The 12,263-nt window shown below is 40.6% G+C and overlaps 1 protein-coding gene across 1 annotated transcript in view; it reads left to right on the forward strand.

Moving 5' to 3' along the window:
* LOC119414713 (RAS guanyl-releasing protein 2) overlaps positions 1-12,263 on the forward strand; it is a 152,186-nt gene that overhangs the window by 118,650 nt on the left and 21,273 nt on the right. The window contains exon 14 of the mRNA XM_037681824.1: positions 7,200-7,236. Within this exon, the coding sequence (XP_037537752.1) occupies positions 7,200-7,236 (37 nt within the window). The remainder of the gene's footprint in view (positions 1-7,199; positions 7,237-12,263) is intronic.

Here is a 12,263-nt window from a genome sequence, read left to right on the forward strand (position 1 = left end):
ACACACACACACACACACACACACACACACACACACACACACACACAGGTTTGTTTTGCTATCTTTGTGGGGCCTTTGCATTGACTTCCATTCATTTTTCATTCATTTCTATAGCCTAACCATGACCTTTATCCATAACCTAACCATTACCTGTACATACCTAACCCTAAACCTAACACATCCTCAATTCACACCTTAGTCCTAAACCTAGCCCCTAACCCACCAACGGGACTTCTTCTTATGGGGCCCGGGCTTTGGGCCCCATAAGGAGCAGTTGGGCCTCACAATGTAGTATAAGTTGGAAAAATGGGCCTCACAAAGTAGCATAAACAAGGACACACACACACACACACACACACACACAGTCCAGTCAACCCCGTTCATCTATCAGCCACTGCTCCAAACTTGTGCTTTCAATAACATGTGCTTGCTTTGTCTGGAATGGAAATTTATGAGTTCAGTCTGACACAAAACAATGTTTATCTACTGTAAACCTGGACTTGGCCTTGGAAGGCGGACTATCTCAATTCCTCCATGGATGTTATTGGAATCAAAGACGGTCTGTCCCCCACCCCCTCCCTTCCCCAAGGTCATGGACCTGTGATAGAGCTCAACCGAGCTGGCTGATAAACAAACATCTCTTATCAGGACTTTGGCTCCACTGGCCTATGTATTATATGTAGGGGTGCACCGATAAATCGGCCGGCTGATTTATCGGCCCTAATTTCCTTAATTTTGGGAAATCGGAAATCGGACGATACTTGCATGAGAAACTGATTTTAAAGATTTTTTTGTTGTTGTTTGTTTTAATAACAATTGTCTGAACTTCATTTATATTTCCGAGCACTACCTCATGGCCAGTTAAAACAAGTTTATATTGTTTCTAGCATATTGTTCAAGGGTATATTTTTCAACAAAATAATATTGGAAAATTGAAGGTGCATTGTGAACTTATAACATCTGATATTGTCACTTATAAAACAAAATCGGTATCGGCCAAAATCAGAATCGACAGATAAGACTTTTTAGAAATTGGTCATCGGCCAGAAAACTGCAATCGGTGCACCCCTAATTCTATGTATTATTATTAATATTATTATATCTTTATTTATACAGGTTAGTTCCCATTGAGCCTTGAAGACTCATTTACAATAGAGACCTGATTACATCCAACATACAGGCAGAAGAGAAAAAAAACATGAGGATGGATGAAGCCAAAAAATAAAAAAAATCATGTCTCACACCATTTCCTGGCCGGGAAACGGTGTGAAACATGCAAAAAATTTAAGATCTCGCAACATAAAGCTGCAACATACAATGACATCATAATACATTTATGCATAGAGGTCAACAAAACCGATGAGTTATCCATAAACACTCCAGAGTTCCAAAGTTCTGATAAGATGGTACAGTGTCTATCATCATCATAGTTCTGGTAAGGCTACAGATGTCGGGGGGGGTGGCGGGGTTGGCGGGGGTGTGTGTGGGGGTGGGGTGGGGGGTGCAGAGCTTCTAAATATGCATGCTCCAGGAGCAAATTCTGATAAGTGGGCCTGTCCAAGGCCAGCGGGGATGTCAAATTCAGATAAATAATTGTTTGGGCTTCCAGACTCTGTTTTCTGTCTGCCTTCAAGTTCTGCTGGTACACTCAATGGCAAATCCAAACAGTCAAAATTAGTGGACTTTCCGTCCGGTCCATGCTCGATTTAGCATTCTCCAAGATTGAATCCTGGTGAGTTCTAGGAACTCACTTGTGTCTATTTATGTTGCTTTTTGTGCTGAGGTAATTTGTGATCTCCCCTTTCCTCATGTTGTTACTTTCCTTATCTATAAAGGTGGCGCTGCTCTAATTGCTGCAGCCTAGTCTCCCCTTGTATGCGTTTTGTTTGTTAAAAAGCCTACAAACCTTCTTTTTTTTGTTTGTTAAAAAGCCTACAAACCTTCTTTTTTTTGTTTGTTAATGCACTTTGGTAACAGTTCCTGTTTTAAAATGTGCTTACAAATAAATTTGACTTGACAATCCGGTCTAACATTATGTCAAATGTTTAGAGTTTTAAGATTTAGTTCAGTTAGCTTTTTCACTTAACTTACCTGACACAGCTGAACCCTCAGTAAAATGTAAAAAAACCAAGTTATTCTTGTCTTTATGACTCAATACTAAACACTATCATGGGGGTATAATCTGGCCTGAAGGTATGAATAGGCCTAGAGCAATTTTTATCTTGGAATATAAATTGGCCTAAGCCTAGAGTATAAACTAGCCCAGGCCACATTAACCCCAGGTTTTATATTACTGTAATGCATTCCAGACTGAGGGTATACTATGGCCTGTTACACAGGCGTAAACAAACAAACAATCAAAAAAATATGGTTTTGAGTGTCTCATGACTCACACATTGTAACTTTTTTCTTTTTTCGACTGCTCCCTTCTTAGGGAGTCGCCACAGCAAACTATTTTGCACTAAGACTTGGCAATTGTTTTTATGCCGGATGCTCTTCATGAAACAATCACAGTCCATTGAGCTGCCACAGCCCTCTGTGTGGAGCAGAGCGCTACTATCTATGTTGCCCGGGGGAGCAGATGGTGGAGATTAAGAATCTTGCTCATGGGCCCAAATTGGGGCAAATGAGGGTGGAGACAGGAAGCAGAAGCGGGAAAGGGCTGCATTCAAGCTAGGCTAGCGGCTAGCCCACACAAGCTGGCCGTCCCATCCATAGTTTTGGCTAACATACGCTCTTAGGACAATAAACTGGATTATATATGCCTACTACAAACAACACAGAAGACTGTGAGAGACAGTTGTGTTTTTGTGTTTATGGAAACGTGGCTTAAAACAATGTTCCGGACCATGCTATTCAGCTCGAGCGGCTAACATGGTATCAAGTGGACAGAGCTCTCATGGAGGGAAGTAAGACCTGTGACGGGGGCTCTGTGTTTATATCAATAATGCTTGGGGTCGTGATGCTGCTTTTGTCTACAAACACTGCTCACCTTTAGTAGAGTTTATGGTTATTAAAGGCCGACCATTCTATTTACCGAAGGAATTTACAGCTGTTATAATTGTTGCTGTTTAAATACCTCCAAGCTCCAGCAACATAAATAGAAGTGAGACACTAATTGAACTGTATCTGCACATCAGTGAGCAGCAGACAGCCCACCCTGATGCTTTTCTCATCGTGGCTGGCGATTTTAACCATGCAGACCCAACGAGTGTGTTTCCAAAGACATACAAACGCATAGCCTTTCCATCAAGAGGAAACAATACACTGGACCTAGTTTACACCACCATGAAAGAAGCTTACAAGGCCCTTCCCCTCCCTCACATCGGCACCTCTGATCACATCGGTGTTATGCTAATGCCAGCATACAGACCACTGGTTAAAGTTACCAAACCAGTCTGCAAGCAGGTACGAGTGTGGCCAGAGGGGTCTTCAGAAGCAATTCAGGACTGTTTCAACACCACATATTGGAATATGTTCAAAAAATTTACTACCAAAAACAACACCACATGTCTTCAAGAGTACTCGGATATTGTATGTTCATACACTTCACCAAGTGTATTAACCATGTAACTGACCTCAAGACCATCACTGTTCGGGCAAATTAGAAGCCATGGCTGACAGCAGAGGTCTACAGGCTCCTGAGAGCCAGGAACTCCACCTTCACAGTAGGAGATCAGGTGGGCCTGAGGACAGCCAGAAACAACCTGTCCTGGGGCATCAGAAAGGCCAAGAAGCAGTATTCCAGGAAGATAGCTCATCGCTTCGGTGACAGCAAGGATACATGGAGTCTGTGGTGGTGAATACAGACCATCACAAACTACAAGCCAGTTCCACAGACCTGTGACAACACAACTTCTACACTGAATGAGCTGAATGAGCTGAATGAACTGAACTGAATGACTTCTTTGCTCAGTTTGAGGCATATAACAGCACATCTGCACAGATCCCCCCCCCCCCCCAATGACCAGGTGCTGACGCTGTCCGCAGACAGCATAAGGCGATCATTCACCAAGATCAACGCCCAAAAACCTTCTGGTCCTGACAACATACCTGGTTGTGTGCTGAGAGACTGCAGGGGAACTTGTAGCTGTCTTCACGGATATATTTAACATCTCGCTGAGTCAGGCCATCATCCCAACCTGTTTCAAAGCTACCACCATCATCCCTGTCCCAAAGAAGGCATCACCCTCCTGCCTCATTGACTATCGCCAGGTGGCTCTCACCCCTATCCTGATTAAGTGCTTTGAATGGCTAGTCACGAAACGCATCAAATCCATCATTCCTGCCTCCCTGAATCTTTTCCAATTTGTATATCGGCCTAATCATTTGACCGACGATGCCATCTCCTCTGCCCTCCACACAGCCCTCACATAACTGGACACTAAGGACTCTTATGTTAGAATGCTGTTCATTGACTTCAGCTCAGCATTCAACACCTTCATCTCCCAATAGCTCATCCTTAAATGGGACAATCTGGGGCTGAACACCTCATTGTGTAACTGGTTGCTAGACTTCCTAACCGGGAGACCACAGGCAGTACGGGTCAGCAGTAACACATCGAGCACCATCACACTGAATACAGGGGCCCCCCAAGGATGCATGCTGAGCCCCCTTCTATTCATCCTGCTGACACACGACTGCACACCATCATACAGTGCCAACTACTTTTTCAAGTTTACGGACGATACGACTGTGGTGGGTTTCATCAGCAACATTAGTGCGACAGACTACAGGAACGAGGTGAGCCGCCTGGCCTTGTGGTGTGCACACAACAATCTCTCTCTGAACAAAGGAGATTGTTGTGGACTTCAGGAAGATGCACGCCCAGCATGCTCCTCTGACCATGAACGGTACTACTGTGGAGAGAGTGAGCAGCATCAAGTTCCTGGGAGTGCACGTCTCAGAGGACCGGTCTTGCAGCAGGATTACTGCATCACTGGCCAAGAAGGCTCACCAGTGCCTCTACTTTCTCCACAAGCTGAAAAGAGCTGGAGCTCCAACCCCCATCATGTGCACCTTCTACAGGGGCGCCATAGAGAGTGTCCTGACCAGCTGCATCATGGTGTGGTTCGGTGCATGTAGGATACTAAACTCTGCTGGCTCTGCCTCCACACCGTCTTGTACCACCTTAACACACAAAACTTTCACACACTACCACACAACACAAAAACTTTTAACATTGAACTCTGCATCATTAAAAACGGGTTATACACTCAACACGCTCATGTGCTCATTCAATTTGCACTACTGTTTACATTTGTACTACTTTTTATATTACACTACTGTTTATATATATATATATATATATATATTACTAGCCTTATTGCATATGTCACTTTAACTCTATACCAATATCAAGGAATTCACACATATACTGTGTACTTTCTCTCTAAGTGACTTAAAAACCCTGTTAAGTACCTGGCAAAAGCCAATGTAGACATGTTTCTGTTTTTAGTTTTCTAAATCACCTTGTGATCTAACTCTTTTTTGCTGCTTTTTCTCTTGATTGTCCTTTTGGTTGCTATTTTGTTTCTATTTGTTATAAAAAAAAAAAGAGAAATTTAAATTTGTATGCCTATTTTATGACTATTGTTATTATTGTTGTTATCCATTGCTGTCATCACTCTTTGTTCAGAAATTAGGTCTCTCTTGTAAATGAGTCCTCGAGGCTCAATGGGATTAAACTGTCTAAATAAAGGTTGAATGAATGAATTCACTTCATATGTTGCTTTGTCACTTTACTACAAATGTCAATGTCAAGACCTTCATACTTATAGATATATTCTGATGAATGCTCAATAATCCAGGTAGAAGAATCTAAAAAAGTTAAATCTGGTTCTCTGGACATTCAAAAAAACAAAACAAAACAAAAAGTTTTAGAAACGTTTCGTCTTTCATCCGAAAGACTTCCTCAGTCTGAGGTGCTGTATTCAGCTCAGTCTTATAAATAGCACCTTCTCAGAGTGGATCAACCAGTTTGTTGCTGACAACCAAAACCAGCTGCTCACCTGATCAAGGAGGACCATCAGCCTAACAACGGATCATTAGCACACTGATGGCTGTTTACTATTCACAGGAGGCTGAGTGATACTAGCAATCACAGCATTGTAAGAGGGGGACAGTTGAACACGTAGGCCTCCACCCCGTTTAATGATGGACAGTTTATTTTCACAAAGATATATAGATATGCATTTTTAAAAATATTTTTATACAGCTATACTTACAATTTAGGATAGTATCATACTTTTATTTTTATTTTTTGCTAATGTTTATTAAATGTTTTAATGTCTATTGTTGCACCAGGGGTGTGAGAGTAATGAAATTTCAATCCTATGTATGTCCTGTACATATTGCAGTTTTGACAATAAAGTTGACTTTGACTTTGATGTTTCACCATTCCCACCCACATTTTGATGTTGTCTGTCGGGGGAGTTGAACTGGCGACCTTCCCATCATAAGCCCACCTTCTTTAATCTCTGTGCCACCACTCCCCATAATTTGCCCATTTTAACTAGATTTCATATATTTGAAAATCACTGCCCATCCTTGGAAACAAGGTTGCCGGGGGTTCTCATCGATCTGGCACAGAATCAGGGTCCAATGTTTCGTGTGGTGACAACATATCCATGACTTGGGACCTGTATGCAACAGTGTGGGTTTGTCATTGACAATTTGAAGCAGAACTGGTCTTGTTTCCAAGGTCATGGAAACAACTTATCCCAGATGTGAAACACATGGCGATAATGACGAGCTAGCATGGACATGATCTTCTAGCGCATAGCGGCATCCTCCACCATCCATCCCAGACACTCATGGCAGGGCTGGAGGATAGACTGGTGAAGGTGCGGAAGAGAGTTTCAGGGACCTGGAAAATATTAGAAACTGTATTTGACGAGTACTAAGAACGTTTTAAAAGAATAGCACGATGGGAGCCTTACTGGTTGCATGAAACCTTTTATGTTTAAGACTTAATGTTATACATTTTTCTTTTCCTGTCATTTATGCTTTTGTTTATTGATACTGTTAGATGATGAATGCTGTTGTCAAAAAAAAACCTACTTTGTTAAGTAAAATAATTTAGTCTCAATGCCTTCAACCGTTGTTGCTCCATTGAAATGAACTACACTTTATCTGTTCAGATAAGTAGAAAGCCGTTCCAATTAACACCTGTTTTTTTCTTCTTTGTCTTTTTGTAGATGTGGGGTTTTTACAAGCAAGGCTACAAGTGTAAAGGTAAGAGAGGAAATCATTGGGCAGAAGTTTTTGCTCCGACCAGAAGGCAGCATCCAGAGATTCACTGATTCTTTTTGGCTCCATTGATTTCCCATCACAGCACACTCACAGATGCATGCACAAAATGTCAACAACACACCAGGATGGCCGTGTGGTGTACTATTATTTTTCTTTAGCCTATATCCATAAAACCCTGCTCACAACATCTGGATGTTCTCTTTCAGCGTACGGATTGTACAGACAGGTGTTTGAGGACGGAGCCTTGTTTCATAAACGTACAAAGACAACTTCCAACACCTCCCCACTGTCAGAACTCCTGCTCATTAGCTGCATAAACACTCAGTTCAGCTCCCTTCTCTCCACTGGGCATCTCCTATCAGTGGTCTCTGGTGCTGACAACCTGCAGACTGAAAATGACCATAATGGCAAATAAGCCTAGCATTACCTGAACAAATGCATATAATCCATCACCAGAGTTCAAGACTAAGATCATTTTGAGAACAGGTTATTTTGATCAAACCGTGAAACAAAGTCATGCATGATATATTGTGTTGTTGGATTTTTTATTTTTTTTAATATACAGTATTAGTGCTTGAATCTTGTGTTGAGAAGTACTCTGCTTCTAGAACACCAAATTTTAGCTCTATATTGGTGAATTTATTTAAATTAAGGTCATTTTTGTCCCTCACTGCAAAGCGAAGGAGAATTGGAAATACCCTCTGTCCATGCACTGGTTGTGAGCACGACAACTTGAAAAATAAGTGATGTACAGTAGTCCTTCGCTACTTCGTGGTTCATTTTTCGCAGACTCGCTCTGTAGCAGTTTTTAAAAATGAGACTGGACATGACACACAATTGGCTGACTGATGGATGAGCCGCACGATCGGCATGAAATTTTTATTCAAAACAAATTATTTTAAATTATTTAGCACCTGCTGCACATGTGTGCAGCCCACCTCCTCCTTCCACCTCCGTCGATCTCCGTTCTGCAGTGGAGAAGTGGGCGTGGCCGAGAGCGCAGAGTGCAGCGGAGACAGAGAGCTGAGTTCATGACATTCTGTGCTCATTTAGAGTTTCAAAACATTGTTTAGAATAGTACAAGAGTGTGGGAAGGGTTTAAAACGCTTTCATATATATATGGGCGATATGGCTCAAATATATTGTGATATTTCAGAGCATTCTGACGATAATGATAAATTTTGTGATGTAACTAAAAAAACCTGAAATCATAGTTATTCATTTGACAAAATTATCTTAACATGTTGCTTTGCAGTATTATTTAAAAACTAAAAACCAACAAGGGTTAATTTTACTGAAATTACTTTATTTAGTAAAGTATTCAGTCTCAAAGTATAAAAATAAATAAAAATGATCCTTCTGTTATTTAGATTGAAAAAGTCTGCACAAAATATAGATCAATAAATCCACCACAAAAACTAAAGTGCTGGTGAAGTTTCCCAACATAACTAAATAAAATGAAGCTTAAGATTTGTTGAGCATAAATGTAACATACAACAAAATATCTGTTTCCTTTAAATGAACTATAACTTCCACAACTTAACAAGGTGATCAGCTGACCCTGAAGCTTGTGGTGTTTCATCTTCCTCTGTTCCTGCAGGAATGATTCATTTCTCTGATGCTCTGTCTCTGATCACCTGACTCTGTTCTTGGTCCATGGACTGTGGAACTCAAGAGGTAGACCTGCGCGTGTTTGTACCAGCAGTTTAGAGTGTGGGGGGGGGGACCCAGCAGAGCTGTGCCCGCACCGGCAGCCCAGAGCTGGGTGGGGGGAGAGAAAAAAGCCGAGATGCGCTGGTGGTGGGGAGGGAGAGACAGTTGAGCTTTCATTGTCTGTACCTGCAGTTTAGAACTGGATGGAGAGCCGCAGCCGAGCCGCACGTTGTTTGTTTTTAGCATTTTAGCTAGCTAGTATTGTACGCAGCTAATTAGCATTATGCCTGTACCAACAGGTGGATGGCGGGTGCGCAGTTCGGATCGGTAGTTCGGCGCGCTCAGTTCGGTTAATGGGGCGGGGCGCCCCGCTTGTATAATAGTAGGGAAACACTCACGTACTTACGTCATGAAATTAGCATATCGTGATATAATTTATTTTCTCGGGCAAGCTTTTTTTAACCGGTATTATTGTGAACGATATGATATGGCCCAGCCCTTATATATATACTAAAATAAGGCTACTACTTACTACTTGTACTACTATCTCTACTTTGCGGTTTTTCACTTATTGCAGGTCTTCAGGGTACGGATCCCCTGCGATAAACAAGGAACTACTTTATCGACTTTCATCTTGGGCTGTGGCTACATCTAGGTGTAAGAAATGTTCCTTTTCAAAACAGGGTTGTCACGTGGAAATCCAAGATGGCCACCGCCATAAATTTATGTAAAATGATCACCCTTATCATCTGAAGAAACTTTGATTTCTAGTTTTTATATTACTTAAAAGTAAAGCTTCTTCAAAAATGAATGGGGTGCCTAGAGCTTTTTCTTTGGTGGTCAAGGCCACCATTGTCCACCTCCTGGCTCTTCCCATACACAGTGTAAGTCCTACTCACTTGAATATCTCACATCAAAAACAGTAAACATTATTTGCATTCTTTGTCTAGCTCCAGTCCAGATAATCACTCATCTCATCCTACAAACATTCACTATTCAATTCCATCAGCGATGGGAGACATGGGTGTACCTCTTGGTTTTTTTTTTATGTGTGTGTGTGTGTGTGTGTGTGTGTATGCTTGTTTTTTATGACTTCACCATTTTAGAGTTCCTATTTTTTTCTTCTTCTGGTGACTGCAGCTATTCTTGCACAAATACCCAAGAGGATGCGATGTATAAACATGCTCCTCATTATTGTCTTGAACAACGTTGTGTTGTCCGATTGTGTTACTATCATGAAATGACTGCTCATTCATTCAGGCCTTCAGGTGTTCAAACGGTGCTTATTAAATCTCTGGCAGGTCATCATAGAGTGTTTTGGTTGCGTAGCAGCTGCAGTAATTAATGTTTCTTAGAGCTTGTGAGGTTCATCACCAGCAGCTTTCACAGCATTAAGCACCTCGTGTTTTGGAGACAAGAAGAAGAGCCCTGTCTGATCACAGGCTAATGTGCTAATTAGTGCAGACTTATTCTGTTTTCCAGCAACAAAACAAATTAAAATAAATCAACCAGTTTAGCATTTTATATAACATAATAGAAGGGACAGTTAGTCAAACGTGACTGAGTGTTTTTTAGGGTTTTGTTATAAAAAGAGCATCAAGTACAGGTCAAACACACACACACACTCCAGTATCTGCTGTACTTTAAGTGCCTGCAGTCTGACTGGGAGCTGTAATGTGTCCTGGCTTGTTCCATTAATGAGACCAGAGGAAGTCAAAGAGAGAGCCCTCAGTCATTCGTCCCCATTAGCATTGTTAGCTTGGACTCAGGGAGGCAGACGGAGCGCCGGGGACATAATTGAAATGAATCACCCACAGCAGTGCAGGAGTGTGTGAGGGTGCTCTGACGCAGCAGATGTTAGATATTTACTAAATGCAGCAGGCCTCTGGGTGGGGAGAAGGGTGCAGCTCTGTCACGCCAGCATCAGAAGTCCTGAATCAATACACACAAGATTTAAAAGTTTGGTGTTTTAGGCGTTTTCACTTATCCCTTGTGTTGTTCTGTAACTTTACACCGTTTGTGTTCCTCAGGATCAGCCACCTCATTGACAAGTTTAAATATACTGCTGTTAATAATGTTTTCCACAATAAACTTTTAGTAGAGCTTTGAGCCTGAACTAAAAATATCAAGTTATTAAAACGTGTTTTTTTTTTTTTTTTACTCTTTCAGGACCTTAAGTTAAAACGTATCACATTTTAGTTTTTTTTTAAACTACAAAATACTTATTTCATGGCAAGTTTTGTAATAATAATAATAATAATAGTAAAAAAATAAAAAGGCATTTTCCCTCATTGGTATGTCAAAAATTATTTTAGGAGTTTTGTGAAGACCCTCCAGACCACCTGAACCTTCAGATCCAGCAGCTGATAATGATACCTTGTCTTATTTACTTGTGTGTACTTGTGCACAGTGGTCCAAGAAGAATTTAATTTTTTTTTTTTCTCAAACCCTTCTCGTGCACGTATCTGCTTCATTTTTTTCTAATTTTTCCTGCCCCAGATATATTAATGACATGCAGCTTCTGCTATTTATGTTGGCTCAACCTGCTTTGATTGAAGTCAACAGGAGAGTCATTCTGAGAGAATGTTCGGTTCCGCAGCCTGCAAGCATCCCAAACACATTTTTTTGCATTAAATGTGTACTTGTGCAATGTGAAAATGTGTTTTTGCTTGTTATATTCAAACTAAAACAATTTTGTTGGACAAGACGAGAGGCGGACAGCAAGTCCAGTCAGAAAAGAGGCGTCCCTTGACTCCTTAATGTTTACAGCATCTCTCAAATATAATAGCATAGCACCACCTAGTGGGCTAATATAAAAATCTAACGTTTAGGGATAGAGGAAAAAAGAAAAAGCTTTACTGAGAGGATCAAATTACTTTATGATATGATGAATATGGGATTAAAAGTTGTATTTACAGCGTAATGTGGTTGATATTTTCCCCTCAGGAACACAAGAGTGGAATAAAGTTACTGTGAAGTTATGAGAGCATTTAAAAAAATTCTGAAAAAATAAAAATAAAACAAATGTAGAAGTATTTTTAGGCTTTGTCAGAAAAGATGTGTTAAATGACTTCAAGAAAATAAATGTTTAAATAAAAACATGGGCAAAAATAAATGTGGGACTGATTTTTACCCAGTAAACAATAAGGGTTAAAGAGGAGTTGCCAACTTTTAGAAATTAAAACAAAAACATTAACTGGACAAAGTGGAGCAGAAAGAAAGGGGACTTATAATAAACATTACCTTGTTATAAGTTTTATTCGTAAGTTATTAGTTGTAAGAAAGAAATAAAGTCACAACTGGACATTTACCAAAAAAACATTTACAGAACAGAGCTAAAAAAAAAAAAAAAAAAA

This window comes from Nematolebias whitei, chromosome 1 (genome assembly GCF_014905685.2).
Source record: "Nematolebias whitei isolate Nwh7 chromosome 1, NemWhi1, whole genome shotgun sequence".
Lineage (NCBI taxonomy): Eukaryota > Metazoa > Chordata > Actinopteri > Cyprinodontiformes > Rivulidae > Nematolebias > Nematolebias whitei.